Source organism: Rana temporaria, chromosome 11 (assembly GCF_905171775.1).
Source record: "Rana temporaria chromosome 11, aRanTem1.1, whole genome shotgun sequence".
In the NCBI taxonomy this organism is placed as follows: Eukaryota; Metazoa; Chordata; class Amphibia; order Anura; family Ranidae; genus Rana; species Rana temporaria.
In genome coordinates this window covers 142,487,083-142,506,445 of record NC_053499.1, presented here as the reverse complement: position 1 = coordinate 142,506,445, position 19,363 = coordinate 142,487,083, and the positions used below count along the sequence as shown (strand labels likewise).

The 19,363-nt window shown below is 46.3% G+C and overlaps 2 protein-coding genes across 9 annotated transcripts in view; one reads left to right on the top strand and one right to left on the bottom strand.

Annotated features, from left to right (window-relative positions):
- USB1 (U6 snRNA biogenesis phosphodiesterase 1) overlaps positions 1-19,363 on the bottom strand; it is a 92,345-nt gene that overhangs the window by 41,071 nt on the left and 31,911 nt on the right. For 3 of the 5 annotated variants that reach the window (XM_040329267.1, XM_040329264.1, XM_040329266.1), the window contains 3 exons: positions 4,817-4,909; positions 3,070-3,276; positions 581-642 (listed from right to left, as the gene is read on the bottom strand). In XM_040329267.1, the coding sequence (XP_040185201.1) occupies positions 581-642; positions 3,070-3,259 (252 nt within the window). In that variant the 5' untranslated portion in view covers positions 3,260-3,276; positions 4,817-4,909. Of the gene's footprint in view, positions 1-580; positions 643-3,069; positions 3,277-4,816; positions 4,910-19,363 lie in introns of those variants that run through there. The other 2 variants (XM_040329265.1, XM_040329268.1) reach the window with 2 other exon arrangements.
- Positions 8,502-19,363, top strand: part of LOC120917756 (cyclic nucleotide-gated cation channel beta-1-like) — a 37,827-nt gene continuing 26,965 nt past the window's right edge. For 2 of the 4 annotated variants that reach the window (XM_040329262.1, XM_040329259.1), the window contains exons 1-7: positions 8,502-8,764; positions 12,754-12,864; positions 13,360-13,387; positions 15,163-15,205; positions 15,298-15,415; positions 15,499-15,523; positions 18,405-18,447. In XM_040329262.1, coding sequence (XP_040185196.1) covers positions 12,763-12,864; positions 13,360-13,387; positions 15,163-15,205; positions 15,298-15,415; positions 15,499-15,523; positions 18,405-18,447 — 359 coding nt within the window. In that variant the 5' untranslated portion in view covers positions 8,502-8,764; positions 12,754-12,762. Of the gene's footprint in view, positions 8,765-10,045; positions 10,150-12,753; positions 12,865-13,359; positions 13,388-15,162; positions 15,206-15,297; positions 15,416-15,498; positions 15,524-18,404; positions 18,448-19,363 lie in introns of those variants that run through there. The other 2 variants (XM_040329261.1, XM_040329260.1) reach the window with 2 other exon arrangements.

Genomic DNA, 19,363 nt, shown 5'->3' with positions numbered 1-19,363 from the left:
CAGCCTCTCAAGTCTTTCTCTTCGGGCCCCGGCTACTACTGGGTGGGGAGCGGAGGAAGATCACTCCGCCAGGGAAGGCAAGGAGATAGGCAGGTGGCTGGTCAGGATTTGAGCCAAGGCAGAAGAACATGCGAGCGAAGCTGAATGGGCATGCGTCCGAAACTGAAGAAATATTCCCTCCGCTCCGACCAGCACATGATCATCAGAAAGGGGCACAGATAATGGGAAAAATACAACCCCCTATGCTAGTAGGCACGGCGGAGCGGGGGGGTGTAATTAAAAAAAATATATTTTAATTCGGCATTGACTGTCTTTGAAATTGCCCCTGCCCCCTATTAAATCCAATCTGGGGACAAAACCAGGGACAGACTTGGTCCGGGGACAGTGTCCTCAATCAGGGGACTGTCCCCTGAAACTGGGGATGTCTGGTCACCCTACCCTAGAATGCGAGTTAGGGTCCTTAGATTGTAAGCTTCTTGAGGGCAGGGAGTGATGTGAATGTCCAATATATATGTGAAGCGCTGCGTAAATTGATGGTGCTATAAGTGCCCGTAATAAATAAAATAAAATATGCGCTCACCAGGGACGGCAGGCGTAGCTCCGCTGGCTCAAATGTTACGAATCTGGCATTACGGAAGTTTTCTGATAGAGAAAGTTATAGTCAAAACAAGGCTGGACAATGGGTCTAATAATACTCATAGCAACCAATTAATTTGGTTAATTTTTAAGATTAGATTGAGGCTCATTTTGTCTAGGGGAATCGGGTAGTTTTTTTAAAATCCGAGCAGTACTTACCGTTTTAGAGAGCGATCTTCTCCGCCGCTTCCGGGGTATGGTCTTCGGGACTGGGCGTTCCTTCTTGATTGACAGGCTTCCGACGGTCGCATACATCCGCGTCACGAGTAGCCGAAAGAAGCCGAACGTCGGTGCGGCTCTATACGGCGCCTGCGCACCGACGTTCGGCTACTTTCGGAAAATCGTGACGCGATGTATGCGACCGTCGGAAGCCTGTCAATCAAGTAGGAATGCCCAGTCCCGCAGCCCATACCCGGAAGCGGCGGAGAAGATGCATCTCTAAAACGGTAAGTACGGCTTCGATTGTAAAAAAAACACCCGAATCCCCTTGACAAAACGAGCCTCAATCTAATGTTAAAAAAAAGGTTTTTGGGTGAACCTCCACTTTAACCTGAAAGCCCACTAAGATAAAAATGTCTCTCAGGAGTAGGGATGAGCTCCAGCGTGTTCGCACACTCCACGTGCAGAGCCCGCCAGGAAGTCGGCACGGCGCTGCGCTAATCACAGGCAGGGAGATATTTCCCGATCTCTGCAGCCACGCATCGGGACAATGTCTCCCTGCCTGTGATTAGTGCAGCACTGTGCCGAATTCCTGGCGGGCTCTGCACGTGGGGTGTGCGAACACGCCCGGAGCTCATCCCTGCTCAGGAGCTCTGGTGGGGAGATAATGGCACACCTTCCACTGCCATTACTAGATGCTTCATCACCACTGCTGGATTATTGGGAATACAAAAGATTTGTGCAGTGTTTTCAGTCATGGTGATAGAAAATGCAAATATAACAGTGGAAATCATTGGGGTCTTGGGTGGGCTTCATGTTGGTTTCAAACGTTGTTTTCATTTCTGTACACATCTATAGGGTTGCATAACAGCCTTTAAAGAAGGTCTGGAGGTCAGTCGCAGGTCAGCTGCAAGTCAAAAGGGGGTCCTCTCCTGGTGGGTGGTAGGTCAACTGCAGGTCAGAAGAAAAAGAACTCAGATCAGCAGGTCAGAAATAAGCCAAACACAGGTCAGAAGGACAAGTGCAGGTCAGAAGAAAGAACTCAGATCAGCAGGTCAGAAAGAAGCCAAACACAGGTCAGAAGGACAAGTGCAGGTCAGAAGAAAGAACTCAGATCAGCAGGTCAGAAAGAAGCCAAACACAGGTCAGGTCAACTGCAGGTCAGAAGAAAAAGAACTCAGATCAGCAGGTCAGAGAGAAGCCAAAACAAAGATCAGAAGGTCAAGTGCAGGTCAGAAGAAAAAGAACCAAGATCAGCAGGTCAGAAAGAAGCCAAACACAGATCAGAAGGTCAACTGCAGGTCAGAAGAAAAATAACTCAGATCAGCAGGTCAGAAAGAAGCCAAAACACAGATCAGAAGGTCAAGTGCAGGTCAGAAGAAAAATAACTCAGATCAGCAGGTCAGAGAGAAGCCAAACACAGATCAGAAGGTCAAGTGCAGGTCAGAAGAAAAAGAACCAAGATCAGCAGGTCAGAAAGAAGCCAAACACAGATCAGAAGGTCAACTGCAGGTCAGAGAAAAAATAACTCAGATCAGCAGGTCAGAAAGAAGCCAAAACACAGATCAGAAGGTCAAGTGCAGGTCAGAAGAAAAAGAACTCAGATCAGCAGGTCAGAAAGAAGCCAAACACAGATCAGAAGGTCAAGTGCAGGTCAGAAGAAAAAGAACTCAGATCAGCAGGTCAGAAAGAAGCCAAACACAGGTCAGAAGGTCAAGTGCAGGTCAGAAGAAAAAGAACTCCGATCAGCAGGTCAGAAAGAAGCCAAACACAGGTCAGAAGGTCAACTGCAGGTCAGAAGAAAAATAACTCAGATCAGCAGGTCAGAAAGAAGCCAAACACAGGTCAGAAGGTCAACTGCAGGTCAGAAGAAAAAGAACTCAGATCAGCAGGTCAGAAAGAAGCCAAACACAGGTCAGAAGGTCAACTGCAGGTCAGAAGAAAAAGAACTCAGATCAGCAGGTCAGAAAGAAGCCAAACACAGGTCAGAAGGTCAACTGCAGGTCAGAAGAAAAAGAACTCAGATCAGCAGGTCAGAAAGAAGCCAAACACAGATCAGAAGGTCAAGTGCAGGTCAGAAGAAAGAACTCAGATCAGCAGGTCAGAAAGAAGCCAAACACAGGTCAGAAGGTTAATTGCAGGTCAGAAGTTTGTCATCCCCAGATCAGGAGGAGGTCGACCGCAGGTCACATGCACCCGTCAATGAATTGTGTATGATCTCAGAAGCTTCTCAATCTGATGCAGCGAGGACAGGGGGTCATGTGGGCGTCTCACCGGGCATACAGGGTGTGCTGCTCCGACTGTGCTCCTCGTTCAGCTTGTGCCCCACACTGTCCATATCCATCCTGCGAAGAGTGGGCAGCATTGGGTTGTACAGCGAGTGCTTCACTCCTGCCAGCTTGTATGTCGGTGACTCCTGGTGTTTGGCCGAGCAGCGCCGGTACTGATTTCCCACAAGTGCCATGGCGTGATGACGAACACCTGGAAAGGAAACCATCCACATTATGCCAGCTCAGATTCCCAGGCCCAGGGGCCATTTATAAAAATTAGGGATCACTGTGTGTGCTGTTATTTCCAAGTATTCTCTCCCTGTTCTAGAGCTAAAAGGCTGTCCTGTCTGTCCGACAACTGTTTCTATATATAGACGGGGGGTCACATGTAGGGGATTTGATCTTTTTATAGGGGGGGGGGGGGGTTCACATGTAGAGGATGTGATCTCTGTATAGATTTGGCAGGGGGGAGAAACACACATGGGGAATGTGGTCTCTGTATAAGGGGGGGAGGCACACAGGGCTGGACTGGGACAAAAATTTGGCCCTGGACTTCATCCAGACTGGCCCACTTTGACAGGTCTCTCCCATGGCGGCCGAACAACTCCCGCACCCTCCCCCCCCCTTCACTAGCCGTTCTACTTTATTAGAGTAGAACGGCTGGTACTGGTACTCTTATAGGCAGTACCAGTGGGGAAACTAAACATTATTTCACCCAGGTGAGCGCTGCGGGAAGGGAGAGGCGGAGGGGGGCGGCGGTCCGCTGTCACTGAAGCCGGGAAACTCCCTGTAGTCCCAATGGCCAGTCCATCCCTGGAGGCACACCTAGGGGATGTGGTCTTTCTATAAATGGGCAGGGGGTCACACCTAGAAGATGTGATCTCTGTATAGATTTGGCGGGGGGGGGGGCACAGGGGAATGTGGTCTTCTGTATAGGTGGGCCGGCACACGTAGGGGATGTGGTCTCTCTATAAATGGGTGGGGGGTCACACCTAGAAGATGTGATCTCTGTATAGATTTGGTGGAGACGGGACGGGGGACACAGGGGAATGTGGTCTTTTCTGTATAGGTGGGCCGGCACGCGTAGGGGATGTGGTCTCTCTATACATGGGTGGGGGTCACATCTAGAAGATGTGATCTCTGTATAGATTTGGCGGGGGGGGGGCTGACACAGGGGAATGTGGTCTTCTGTATGTATAGGTGGGCGGGCACACGTAGGGGATGTGGTCTTTCTATAGATGGGCAGGGGGTCACACCTAGAAGATGTGATCTCTGTATAGATTTGGCAGGGCGGAGAAACACATGGGGAATATGGTCTCTGTATAAGGGGGGGAGGCACATGTAGGGGATGTGGTCTTTCTATAAATGGGTGGGGGGTCACACCTAGAAGATGTGATCTCTGTATAGATTTGGCGGGGGGGGGACACAGGGGAATGTGGTCTTCTGTATAGGTGGGCCGGCACACGTAGGGGATGTGGTCTCTCTATAGATGGGTGGGGGTCACACCTAGAAGATGTGATCTCTGTATAGATTTGGCAGGGGGGGGGGGGGGGGACACAGGGGAATGTGGTCTTCTGTATAGGTGGGCCGGCACACGTAGGGGATGTGGTCTCTCTATAGATGGTTGGGGGTCACACCTAGAAGATGTGATCTCTGTATAGATTTGGCGGGGGGGGGACACACGGGGAATGTGGTCTCTCTATAGATGGGCGGGGGGGGGGTCACACATTGGGGCTTTTTCTCCTCCTCACCTGCTGTGTTGTGGCCGGTCAGTGCAGCTCTGTTCCCCTGTCTATGTTTGCAGTGTTTCCTGGCGCCGGTTGCCTAGTGATGGGGTCATTGTTCTGCAGATAATGGTTGAGAGTCCGGAGAAGGTTGGGAATGGAAGTTATATTCTCAATCATTTTTGGTTTGACACATTTACATTATTTGACCAGTTTTTGTACAAAAATCTTTTATATATTATTTTAGGTATAGATTCGTATATATACACATCCACACAAGTCAGTTTGAGATGTACGAATTTATCAGCCAAGTTCTGTTCATCCAGTTTTGTGATCCGGACATCCTGCCAGACAGCCAGGGGCTCATCAATGGAAAGCGGTGTCTATAGCAGGCACTGAGATGGTCAGGGGCAGACTGACCATTGAGTTAATCGGGCACTGCCCGAGGGCCCTGTGCCACTAGGGGGCCCCATCAGGGTTGCTAGGCTCAGTAAAACCAGGGACAGTATGTAAAAATCTATGTTTTTTTTTTAGATCTGTCCCTAATATGTCCGAATCTGACATGCTTTTGATGTGAAAATCCCGAGATTTTAGCTGCCCCGCCTCTGCACTGCCTCCAGGCGTGGTGGCCATCTGTAAGCCAGAGGGGCCCCATAATCTTCTATTGCCCGGGGGCCCCATGAGTTGTCAGGCCGCCCCTGGAGATGGTGCCCCTGTCCAAACATCTGACATCGGATTTTAGGCCCCTATCACATTTGGGCGTAGCAGAAATGTGCGTTTCTGCCTGCATTTCTGAAAACAAGCGCAAAAAAACGAAGAAACGCAACACACTTGCAGTGCCATTATTTTTTAAATTTTAAATTTTAAAAAATGTAGTAAAAATATCATTTTAAAAAGGTAGTAGGTACGCGTTTTCCACGTGACAAAAACACGCAAAACACACTTGGCTCAGGTCCAAAGTTTGGTGCAAAAAGTTTCTTTAGCGCATTTGTGGAGCAGGAGGCCCATTCAAATTAACGGTGCTGCTAAAAAAAAAGCCCAAAAAACGTGACCCAGTAGTGTTGCTCAAGTGTGAATGGGCTGAAGGACTCTGACATCATCTGCACCCTTTTACATCAGCAGCCTCTCTTCAGAGAGTCCCACTTCACACTAGAGCCCTCCCCCCCCCAGCATAAGACAATTGTCCCCCTTTTCACAGAAATCCCACTTTCACATCAAAGTTCCCCCACTTTCTTCACCAAAGAGCCCCTTCGCATGGGACTCCTCCATTTCACATCGGAGTCTCCCTCTTTCACATCAGAGTGCCTCATTTACAGAAGGAACCCCCCCCCCTCACATTAGAGTCTTCCCTTTGACATCAGAGTCCCCCCTGTTACAGAAACATTGCCTCATTTCACATCAGAAGCCCCCTTCACATCATAGTCCCTTTTCACATCAAAGACCCCTTTACATCAGCAGCACCCTCCCCCCTTTCACATCAGAGTCCCTCATTCACATCGGAAATCCCCCTGACATCAGAGTCCACTATTTACATCAGAGTCCACTATTTACATCAGAATCCCTCCTTTCACATCAGGAGCCCCGTCCACACCAGAGTACACCATTTACATCAAGAATCCCCTTTCACAATAGAGTCCCCTCCCTTAACATCAGTGTATCTCATTGATATCAGTTTCCCTACTTTCACATAAGAGTCCCCCATTCACATTAGAGTCTCCCCACTCTTACGTCAGGAGCCACTTGCACATAAGTACCCTCCTGCTTTCACATGAAGAGCCCCCTTCACATCAATGCCCTCCTTTCATATCAGGAGCCCCTATCACATCAGAGTCCCCCTATAAAATCAGAGTCCCCTCCCTTCATACAGAACCCTCACATTAGAGTGCCCTTTCACATCAGAACCCTCCTTTCAAATTACAGTCTCCCATTTTCATCAGGGCCCCCCTTTTTCACATCAGAGTATCCCTTTGGTCTCACAATTCCCCTACTTGACACCAAAGTACCTCCTTTACATCAGAGTCCCTCTCTTCCACATCAGCCAAGCTTCACATCAGAGTCCCCTCTTTCACATAAGAATCTCCTTCACATTCTTCACATGTAACTAATTTTCACATCAGTGCCCCTCTCCTTTCCATTAGGAACCCCCTTCACATCTGTGCCCCCCTCCTTTCCATCAGGAACCCCCTCCACGCCATCAGGAACCTCCTTCACATTGGTGCCGCCCTCCTTTCCATCAGGAATCCCCTTCACATCAGTGCCCCCTCCTATCCATCAGGAGCCCCCTTTACTTTGATGTCCCTACATTCACATCAGGAACCCCCCTTCATATCAGAGTTCCCCCACTTTCACATAAGAGTATCCTCTTGACATCAATGTCCCCCCTTTCACATCACGAGTCCCCTCTTTAACATCAGAGTATCCCCTTGACTTCAGTGCCACTCCGTCACATCACAGTCCCCCCTTTTCACATCAGAGTATCCCCTTGACATTAGAGATCCCCATTTTTACATCAGAATCCTCCATTTACATCACTCTTCTTTTGCCCTCACTCTATGTTTTCTGTCTCATTCAGTATGTCGATAATGATATTTTTGTGCAATATAATGAATGTGTATTATACACATGGGCCATCTGGGTATAATATACAGTGTATTGTAGATACAGGTCCTATAAATGTATATGGATGATTATATACCACGTAGTGTACATATAAATCCTATAAATTATATGGAAGTTTAAATACTGTGGGCCAGATCCACGTAGATCGGCGTAATTTTAAGCAGGCGTAGTGTACCGTAGTTACGCTACGCCGCCGCTACTTTGAGAGGCAAGTGCTGTATTCACAAAGCACTTGCGTCTAAAGTTACGGCGGCGTATCGTAAATGTGTCAGCGTAAGGGCGCTGAATTCAAATGACAAAGATGTGGGCGTGATTTATGTTAATTCTACTTGACCCCACGTAAATGATGTTTTTTTTTGAACGGCGCATGCGCCGTCCATGGGGGTATCCCAGTGCGCATGCTCGAAATCACGTCGCAAATAGTCAATGTTTTCGACGTGAACGTAATTTACGCAAAGCCCTATTCACGAACGTTTTACGCAAGCGACGTACACAACGGAAAATTCGACGCTGGCCCGACGTCCATACTTAACATTGCGTACGCCTCATAGACCCAGGGGTAACGTTACGCCGAAAAAAAGCCTTACGTAAATGACGTAAAAAAATGCGCCGGACGTACGTTCTGAGAATCGGCGTATCTAGCTAATTTGCATACTCTACGCGGAAATCAACAGAAGCGCCACCTAGCGGCCAGCGTAAATATGCACCTAAGATCCGACGGCGTACTAAGACGTACGTCAGTCGGATCTAGCCCCCATTCAGTCGTATCTTGTTTTGTGGATACAAAACAAAGATACGACAGGGCATCCTAGAAGTTACGCGGCGTATCAATAGATACGCGGCGTATCAATAGATACGCCGTCGTAACTTCTTTGTGGATCTGGCCCTGTGTATTGTACATATAATTGTTTATAGAAGATATATAGTTTGTTGGCACGCTCCATGGTATATTATTATTATTATTATACAGGATTTATATAGCGCCAACAGTTTGCACAGCTTTACAACATGAGGGCAGACAGTACAGTTACAATACGATTCAATACAGGAGGAATCAGAGAGCCCTGCTCGTTAGAGCTTACAATCTAGGAGGGATACACCCGGATCAGGGACATTAGTCACATATTAGGGCCAGAAAGAAATCCCTTTTCCTGAGGTGTCAGTGATGGGATCAGACTGTAATCAGCGGTGTCAGCACAGGCAGGATTTAGTCAAGGGCGCTCCTCCTGCCTGTACAGCCCTGGCACTGCCAACTGGGTCACTCGCCCTGCACTCCGCACAGGTGAGGGGGACCGGTGCCCATCTGGGGGAGGAGCCTCAATCTATACCTTACTACATAGAGGGTAGATCTATAGGGTAAGTGTATGCTGTCAGTGTGAAATGTATGGATGGCATGTATCTGAGTGATGTATGTGTAGTATACATGAACGGAACGTACTTGTATTGTTACCATATACACAATGTAGGACTAGATTATACCAGTGATATGCGTATAGGTCAGAGACAGATTTGTGGAGTATACAGACATGTTACTATATGTGACTAAAATTACAAATTATTCCAGGTAGATTATATATGTAAACTACTTGTGCTGTATATACAGTATACTGTACATTATAAAGTGAATCTGTGCTCAGATCATCTACATTATTCACAGATTCTGTACATGCAAAAAACACAAAATACATTTTGAGAAATACACCCATACATGTGCAAACGTGAGCATTTACACATAATAAAGCCGTGCAGAGTATATTCTGTAATGCATGTCAATGGGCAAAATTATGCCGCAGCTGTAGTTCCCGGGCACAACAAAACCAGGTGTATTGTACTTTGTACAGCCATAGGGCTTGATTCAGAAAGGAGATACGACGGTGTATCTCCGGATACGCCGTCGTATCTCTGAGTGCGGGCCGTCGTATCTATGCGACTGATTCATAGAATCAGTTACGCATAGATTTCCGGAAGATCCGACCGGCGTAAGTGTCTTACACGTCGTATCTTAGGCTGCATATTTACGCTGGCCGCTAGGTGGCACTTCCGTATATTTACGCGAGGAATATGCAAATGAGCTAGATACACCCATTCAGAAACGTACATCCGGCCGGCGCATTTTTTTACGTCGTTTACGTTAGGCTTTTTCCAGCGTAAAGTTACCCCTGCTATATGAGGCGTAGCCAATGTTAAGTATGGACGTCGTTCCCGCGTCGAGTTTTGAAAATTTTACGTTGTTTGCGCAAGTCGTTCGCGAATAGGGCCGTACTTAAGTTACGTTCAAGTCTAAAGCATGCGCCGTTCGTAAAATACGTCAAATACGGGGGGTCACCATTCATTTAAATAAAACACGCCCACATCATCCCCATTTGAATTAGGCGGGCTTACGCCGGACCAAATACGTTACGCCGCCGTAACTTAGGGCGCAAGTTCTTTCTGAATACAGAACTTGCACCCTAATTTACGGCGGCGTAACGTATCTGAGATACGTTACGCCGGCCCATAGGTACACAATTGTATCTGAATCTAGCCCATACACTCCAACGTATAGCCATGTGCAAGAGCCCTAAAAGAAGCCCCCATTTATCTTTTTATCTACAAGCAATGTGGAGAAATTAATTTTAAGTTCACAACAATTGTCTTTTTCTATGAGAACAGATCATAGCAGCCTGCCGGCCTCCTAAAGTGAACACACAGCAAAAGTGTCTATCAGATCATAGCATGCCTGCCAGCCCTTCAATGTAAAGGTACAGCTTATGGTTCTATTAGAGCATAGCATGCCTGTCGGTCCTCTAATGTAAAGACACAGCAGACATTTCTATCAGATCATGGCACCCTGTCCCCCCCCCCCCCCCAATACCCTAATGCAGGGGTCTCCAAACTGCGTCCCTTGGGGGACTTTTCCTTCCACTGACACCAACAATGGGGCAATATTCCTGCTACTGACATCAACAATGGGGCACAATTTTTCCCAATGACCTCAACAATGGGGCACCATGCCTCAAACTGACATCAACAATGGGGCAGTATTAATCCCACTGGCACCAACGATGGAGCATCAATTCTCCCACTGACACCAACGATAGAGCACAAATCCTGCCACTGATACGAAGATATGGTGGACTCTGGGTTCTATTATCTCAGTTTGATGGGTTTGGGGCCGCGGGATCTAGATTTGAGAGGCTCAGGGTCTGGGATCTTAGTTTGATGCATTTGAGGTTCCAGAATCCTGATTTTACATACTCAGGGATCACTCGGTAGTTGGGTTGAGGTTCCAGGATCTGGATAGAATGTGCTCAGAGATCTGGAACCACAGTTTGATGGGTTAGGGGCAGGGCCATTTGAAGGATTTTGGGGGCCCCAAGCAAAATGGACGACAGGGCGGGGTTGAGAAGCTTGGGGATGTGCTGCTGTCGGAAATGACATCCGAGTCTTTTCAAGTTCAGAAGCGGGGGGTTTCGGCCGCTACCGAAAATGGCTTCTTAGTTCTTCCTCCTCCCTCATCCTCCTTCCTCCTCCCAGGAGAGGGGCCCCAGGCCAGCTCTGGGGCCCCAAGCAATTGCTTGGTTTGCCTGTCCTGTCGCAACGGCCCTGGTTAGGGGTTCCAGGATCTGGATATGATGGGCTTGGGGGAAAACCTGACCCGATTCCCCCATCCACACATTCAATGTAGACGCGGAAATCTTTTTTTCTGTGTCATTGTATTCGGACAACGGATAGACTATTGCCTGTAGTGCTGATCTAGCAGGAAAATATTGACAGGGCAGTTGAACAGTCGTCAATTGATAGATCGACTTTATTTATCCACCCTGGCCAAACATGGATTGAAATTCACCCCTGAAGAACCAGCTAAATTTTGATCCATGTATGGCCAGCTTTAGAGGATCCAGAATCCAGATATGAGGGTCTCAGGGATATATGATTTTAGACTGATGGGTTGAGGGGTTTAGAATCAGGATTTGAGGGGCTCACTGATCTTAGTCTGATGGGTTAGGGCAGTGATGGCAAACCTCGGCACCCCTGATGTTTTGGAACTACATTTCCCATTATGCTCATGCACTCTGCAGTGTAGGTGAGCATCATGGGAAATGTAGTTCCAAAACATCCGGGGTGCCGAGGATCCCCATCACTGGGTTAGGGGATTAAAAATCTAGACATGATGGGATCATGGATCTTAGTCTGATGAGTTGGAGGTTTCAAGATCAGGATTTGAATGATGCAGGGATCTGGGATTTCAGTCTGATTGGTTTGAGGATCTGGAAGGCTCAGGAGATCTTGGCAATTAGTCTGATGGAGTTAGGGGGATCTAGAAACCAGATATGATGGTCTCAGGGATCTAGGATCTTACCCTGATGGGTTAGACATTTTAAGACCTAGATATGAAGGGCTCCTCAAGGATTGGGTGTTAAAGGATCAGACTTTCTGGAACTCATTGATCTTAACCTAATTGGTAAGGGGATCCCAAATCCAGATATGATGGGCTCAGGGATTCAGGATCTTAGTCTGATGAGTTGGAGGTTTCAGGATGTGTATTTGAGGGTCTCAAAAATCTGAGATCTCTGTCTGATTGGTTTGAGGTTCTAGGATTTAGAACAGAAGATCTGGAATCTTACAATAATGGGTTTGTTACCACAACAGATTTGCCACGCAAGGATATTAAAAAAAAATTTGATTGTGGAAAATAGTTAACAATAAACAATCAAATATACATTCAATTTGAGAGCTGCTCGTTTGTATAGGTATTGTAGCCAACAAATATGTGACAACAATAATGGGTTTAGGGTACCTGGGATCTCACCCTGGAGCTCTGTGAGCTTTGTAATTTGGGTACTTTGTTCTGGAGGTTCCATGATCTGGTTTTGATGACATCAGAGTTCTGGGACTCAGATCTCTAGGAAAAAATGTAAGAGTAATGCCGCGTACACACGATCGGAAATTCCGACAAGAAATCCAACAGAATTTTGTCTCAAACTTGTGTTGCATACACACGGTCACAGAAATCTTGTCTGAAATTCCAACCTTCAAGAACGCGGTGACTTACAACACTATGACGAGCCAAGAAAAATGAAGTTCAATGATTCCGAGCATGCGTCAAATTGATTTAGAGCATGCGTGTTTTTTTGTGCGTCGGAATTGCATATAGATGATCGGAAGAACTTTTCCAGTCTGAAAATTTGAGAACAGATTTTGCTCTCCAATTTTTGCCGTCGGAAATTCTGAAAAGTCCGATAGAGCCTACACATGGTCGGAATTTCTGACCAAAAGCTCACATCAAACTTTTCTTGTCGGAATTTCCGATCGTGTGTACTCGGCATTAGGAAAGTGACAGATATGCTCTGCTCTGCCTACAGGACTTAAAAATGTTCGGCTGGATTGAAAAGGTGATTCCACAACCCCCCGAAACCCCCAGCAAATCAGCAACTGATAACCAGGAGTGTCCTGCACCCCAAGTGGTGACCGAGGTAAGTAGTATGTAGTGGTATTGTGCAGTGTCTATGCATTCAGAGTAAGAACAGATACTGAGAATTACACCTGGCATACAGAACAAGAGAAGTGGTACTGTGCAGAGTCCAAACATACAAGAATAGATAATGAGAATTACATCCAGCATACAGAACAAGAGAAGTGGTACTGTGCAGAGTCCAAACATACAAGAATAGATACTGAGAATTACATCCAGCATACAGGACAAGAGAAGTGGTACTGTGCAGAGTCCATACATACAGAACAAGAACAGATAGAGAATTACACCCAGAAAGTCAAGATATGAGTGGGCGAATATCTATCTGCTCATATTTAGTGAAGGATATAGACTATGTATAAGCAATCAACATTACAGATAACATCTAACTGATAGTTCACAAGTCTCACTCACACTGAAGCAGTTATTATTTGTGAATGTTCAAATAGAAAATCGTCCAGAAGATGTTTTCATTTACAATTTTCCTTTATTCCAGAAAGCGACTTGTGCCAGCAACCCTCCAGGTGAGCCCAGACAGCGGGTGATGGGGCACCCCTTTGTGGGTAGGGTTCTGAGGACAGGGGGTACAGACTGTGGGATTTTGAATGGGCAAGAGGACTATGGAAAGGGGTAAAGGAAAGTTGTGGTGAAGGGGGAAAGGGGGGTGTAACGGAATGACCCGTGACACTCAGAGACTTTTGAAGGATGAGGGGTACTTCTGTGCCAGCGTCACTAATGACTCTTGGGTCTAGGGTCACCCTGTGCCGCTTTTGGGCATAGGGTGACTGATAACTGATAATTCATGTATTGCAGGAGATCTGAACATATTACAGGTGATTTCGTGCCGACCCACAACAGGTCAATAGGCTCCTGAAAGACATTCCATTGTCCATTGTGTGATGCTAATACTGTGTTGTGTCTATTGTACTGATTAAGTCTGAAAGGTCAGATGTCTCCTTTCAGGGGTAGTGAATTAGCATGTCAATTATGTTTAGTAAAGGAATGTGTTTTGTGAATAGCAGGTGAGAGTCATAACGTCTGACTTCGCAGGTGTAGTAATTAGGTCATGTTAATTATGTCAGACCGGTGCCGAAAAGTCTGAGGGATGTGTATTAGAGACTCGTTAGCCCCCCATTGTGTGATGTGTGGGTGGAGTGTGTCTTTGTCCCTGTGATTAACTGTAACATGCCTGTACTGCAAAAAAACTGAGAGTGTACCATTAAAGATTCATTCATTAATTTTGAAACCAGAGAACAGAGCGTATGTCTCGTTTATTCTGGGAAATGAGATGGATCGTGTCTGATGTCTGTCGGATAAGCTGTCGTGGGGCGATGGAATGGGAGTATCGTAAACGGTGGTGAACGTTACAGGGGGCTTTGTGGGTAGTTGGTCAGAGACCATGCTCGGTAACCTCACAAAATAGCGGTTAGGTAGTTGATCATTTGGTGGAGGTGTTAGTTATTCCAGAAAAAGGTTATGGGGGGGGGTCTACAGGTTGTCAGGTATGGAAGGGTAGGGGTTTGGTGTCTCCACATGGTCCGGTATGAAAGGGTAAGGGTTTGTTTTCTCCTGGATGTCAGGTAGGAAAGGGTATGGGTTTGGTGTTCCCCATTTGCCAAGTATGGAAAGCCAAGGTTCTGGTTTCTCCAGGTTTTTAGGTAGGGAAGGTTTAGGGACTTGGCGTCTCCTAGTTGTAGGACTCTGGTTTCTCCAGGTTGTTTTTGGTGACAGGTGTGGGTTTGGCGCCTCCAGGTTATCAGGTAGGGAAGGGTAGGAATCTGGTTTCTCTAGGTTGTCAGGTAGGGGTTTGGGGTCTTTAGGTTGTGAGGTAGGGAAGGATTTGGTTCCCCATGTTGTCAAGTACGGAAGAGCAGGGAACTGATCTCTCCCGGTTGTCTGCTAGGAAGGGGTAGGGGTTTGGTGTCTCCTAGTTTTCAGAAAGGGTGGGACTGGTTGTCAGTTAAGGAAGGATAGGGGTTTGGTGCTCACTTGTCATGTAGGGTAGAGTACGGGTTTGATTTCTTCTGGTTATCTGGTAGAAAAGGGTGGAGGTTTGGGGTCTTCTGGATTGGTTATCTGGTAGGGAAGGGTCAGGGGTTGAAAGTCTCCTGGTTGTCAGGTAGCGAAGGGCAGGGCTCTGGTTTCTCAAGGTTGTCCGGTAGGAAAAGGGTAGGGGTTTGGTTTCTCCTGGTTGGCACTTGGGAGGTAGAACAAGGAGATGTTTAAGATTTCTGGTGGGTGAGAGCTGCAATGGGTTTGTCAGTTGGCTGGTTATGTGTTATTATTTCTGTTCTTACAGGTGACACCAATGTGCAAGATGTAAATGCAGCATCTGATAAAAGGTGAGTATGCTGCAGTCCGGCAACCAACATGGCAGAAAAGTTTGTTGTACGATGAAGGTCTTTTAACCAACAACATTCCTTTTTTTTTGCAGTTCTGGAAATGTCCTCAGCTGGCTGGCCCAGGGACTGGGTAAAGTGGTTCCTCAGCCAGTTGACAGTCCCTCCTTGTCCCGAACCAACAAGGACATCTCTGAGGCTGTAGTGGAAGAGGTATTGGCAAGCAATCTATACAGGTTTGATACAATTTATAATGAACTGCAGGTTTAATGATATTTGTTATTTTCTGATTTTAGAAACAAAAGCCAGCGATTGAAACAGGCAAGTAAAATGTTCTTCCTTGCTCTGCACTGTAATGCCACGTACACACACGATCGGAAATTCCGACAAGAAAAGTCTAATGTGAGCTTTTTGTCCAAAATTCCGACCGTGTAGGCTCCATCTGACTTTTTCTGTCGGAATTTCCGCCAACAAAAGACTGAGAGCAGGTTCTCTATTTTTTCGAAGGGAAAACGTTTCTATGGGAAAACGTGCTCGCCTGTATGCAATTCCGACGTGAAAAAAAAACATGCATGCTCAGAATCAAGCAGAAGAGCCAAACTGCCTATTGAACCGCATTGATCTTGGCTCGTTGTACATCTTGTACGTCACTGTGTTCTTGACGGTCGGAATTTCCGCCAAGATTTGTGTGACCGTGTGTATGCAACACAAGTTTGAGCCAACATTCCGTCAGAATAAATCCACGGGTTTCTTGTCGCAATTTCCGATCGTGTGTATCACACCTTTCCTTACTCCCAGCTGCTGCATTAAGAAAAAAACGAAAAAAAACTAGCGCATAACAGAACAATAATTTGTAACACATGTACGCTTTTTCAAATCGGACACATACAGTAGTAAAAGCAGGGCCGATCCACCCTATAGGCTCACTATGCAAGCCGCTTAGGGCCCCGCAAAGCTGCAGAGGGCCCCCCAAATTACTAGAGGCCCCGCCTGCTGAGAAGTAATTTTCGGCCCCACACCCCGCTTCTCAACTTGCTGGCTGCATGGGAGAAGAGGTAAGGAGTCAGCACCCCCCACTTCTCACTTTAATGTAAGATGTCATTTCCGACAGCAGAACACCCCCTCACCCAGCTTCTCAACTTTAATCTTTAATGTGACATGTCACTGTCGGCAGCTCCCCCACCCTCCGCTTCTCAACTTTAATGTGACATGTCATTTTGCTTAGGGCCCCAGGGAGGTCAGGATCGGCACTGAGTAAAAGCATTACACATAGTACACTACTTAGACACACATTTAACACTTTGATTGCCCTAGCATTTTAACCCCTTCCCAGCCAGTGTCATTAATACAGTGACAGAGTATATTTTAAGCACCGATAACTGTATTGGTGTCACAGTTGTCAAAAAGTGTCAGTTAGTGTCAGAATGCTCGCCACAATATCACAGTCCCGCTATGTGTCACTGATCGCTGCTATTACTAGTAAAAAAAAATATCCAGTATATATATATATATATATATATATATATATATATATATATATATATATATATATATATATATATATATATATATATATATATATATATATACATACACACATACACATACATATATATATATATATATATATATATATATATATATATATATATATATATATATATATACACATACACATACATATATATATATATACATATACATACATACATACATACATACATACATACATACATACATACACACACACACACACACACACACCATAGTTTGTAGATGCTATAACTTTTGCAGAAACCAATCAATATACACATATTGGGATTTTTTTCCCCAAAAATATGTGGCCTAAATTTATGAAGAAATTCTATTTTTTTTTTTAATTGGATAGGTATTATAGCATTTTTTTAAAATATATATTGTCGTTCTTTTTTTTGTTGTTTATAGCGCCAAAATATAAAACCGCATTGGTGATCAAATACCACCAAAAGAAAGCTCTATTTGTGGGAGAAAATACATACATTTCATTGTGAAGAACCCTCGTCCTCAACAGGACTATGTCTGCTGTCAATGCATCCTCTGCATAGAAACAGCACTAGCCAAGACTCTTTAGCCCACCCAGTCAACAGCCGTACTTCAGTGTTGGGTAAAAACCAGCAGACTCACTTTATTCAAGTACGTGTTACACAGATATCGAACTCAGACACTTCCCCCCCACCCTTGGATTCAGGGCGGGTTAAACTGTCCAATGACAATAGACACACAGGTCAGGTGGGTTTAAACTTCTCATCAGTAAACAATCTTATCAGCAGGGAGGCTGCTGGAGGAATCCCCCCTCCACACGGACATCCATACCATAATATGTGTTTTTCCAAGGCAGACAAACCCAAACAAATGGAATACAACCACACCCCAAACGATCACAGCAAAGAGTCCACAACAGCATGAGACACACAATATATACTACAACATTGAGTCTGACTAGCACAGATCATAGTGGGGTTCATATTCACCCTGTGCCCCTATTAGAGACACAGGGCAATTTACACATAAGAGGGTCCCGGGAAGCTGGACACAGAGTTTCCAGAGTTGTCCAAAGTATGCCGAGTTGCACAAACCCCCCACCCAAAGTGACTCCTGTCACATTCATTTCTGTACAGCATCGCATGACCGCACAATTGTCAGTTAAAGTAACGCAGTGCCACATTGCAAAAAATGGCCTGTTCCATTGCCGACAATGGGGTGCAATTTGTCATACGATTTGGAACTGTCACAACCGCACCGTTGCGAACGGGGGTTTTATTGTCAAAGCTTAATTGAACAAGCTGAAGTTAGAAGCTGATGAGTTACTATGCACAGCTGCACCAGATTCTGTGTGCTCCAGATTTCGTAAATCCCCTCCTGAAAAAGTGCTTAAGGGCCCTTTCACACAGGTTGTTGGATCAGGTCCGCCTGTCAGTTTTTCCAGGCAGAACTTATCGGACCCTCCAGAATCCTCTTTGGAGCAGCGGACACGTGTCTGCCGACACCCGCTGCCTTCTGATCCGATCCCGCCCCCAAAAAAACATACGGATGGTGGTCCTACTTTCTATTCGTCCGGAGGAAGGGGGCCTGGTGTCCTAGAACAGGGATCAGGACTGGCAGTGTGTATGCAGAGTAATGTCAGTGTCTTTGTGTTCTTTTACTAATCTTTTCTTTCCTGTAGTAGAAAAGAAGACAGAGAATGGTCCCACTGGCCAGACAGAAAGGTAACTGGCATTTCTTAGTATCTTCCTAGTTATGTAACCAAAGCCACCAATCAGAATTCATCTCTGCACTTTATACATCATTGCTGCTGTACAACTTTACTGAAAAATGGCAAATCTACTCATAGTACTCACTGGGCTTCCATATTGGTCTGAATCAAGTCAATGTCCCTGGCATCCCATACCAGACTGAAGGGGTCTAATGTCCCTGGCATCCCATACCAGACTGAAGGGGTCTAATGTCCCTGGCATCCCATACCAGACTGAAGGGGTCTAATGTCCCTGGGATCCCATACCAGACTGAAGGGGTCTAATGTCCCTGGGATCCCATACCAGACTGAAGGGGTCTAATGTCCCTGGGATCCCAGACTGTAGGGGTCTAATGTCCCTGGGATCCCATACCAGACTGAAGGGGTCTAATGTCCCTGGGATCCCATACCAGACTGAAGGGGTCTAATGTCCCTGGGATCCTATGCCAGGCTGGAGCAGTCCAATGTGCTTGGGATCCCATCCAAGGCTAGAAGGGTCCAATATCCCTGGGATCTCATACCAGACTGAAGGGGTCTAATGTCCCTGGCATCCCATACCAGACTGAAGGGGGTCTAATGTCCCTGGCATCCCATACCAGACTGAAGGGGTCTAATGTCCCTGGCATCCCATACCAGACTGAAGGGGTCTAATGTCCCTGGGATCCCATACCAGACCGAAGGGGTCTAATGTCCCTGGGATCCCATACCAGACCGAAGGGGTCTAATGTCCCTGGGATCCCATACCAGACCGAAGGGGTCTAATGTCCCTGGGATCCCATACCAGACTGAAGGGGTCTAATGTCCCTGGGATCCCATACCAGACTGAAGGGGTCTAATGTCCCTGGGATCCCATACCAGACTGAAGGGGTCTAATGTCCATGGGATCCCAT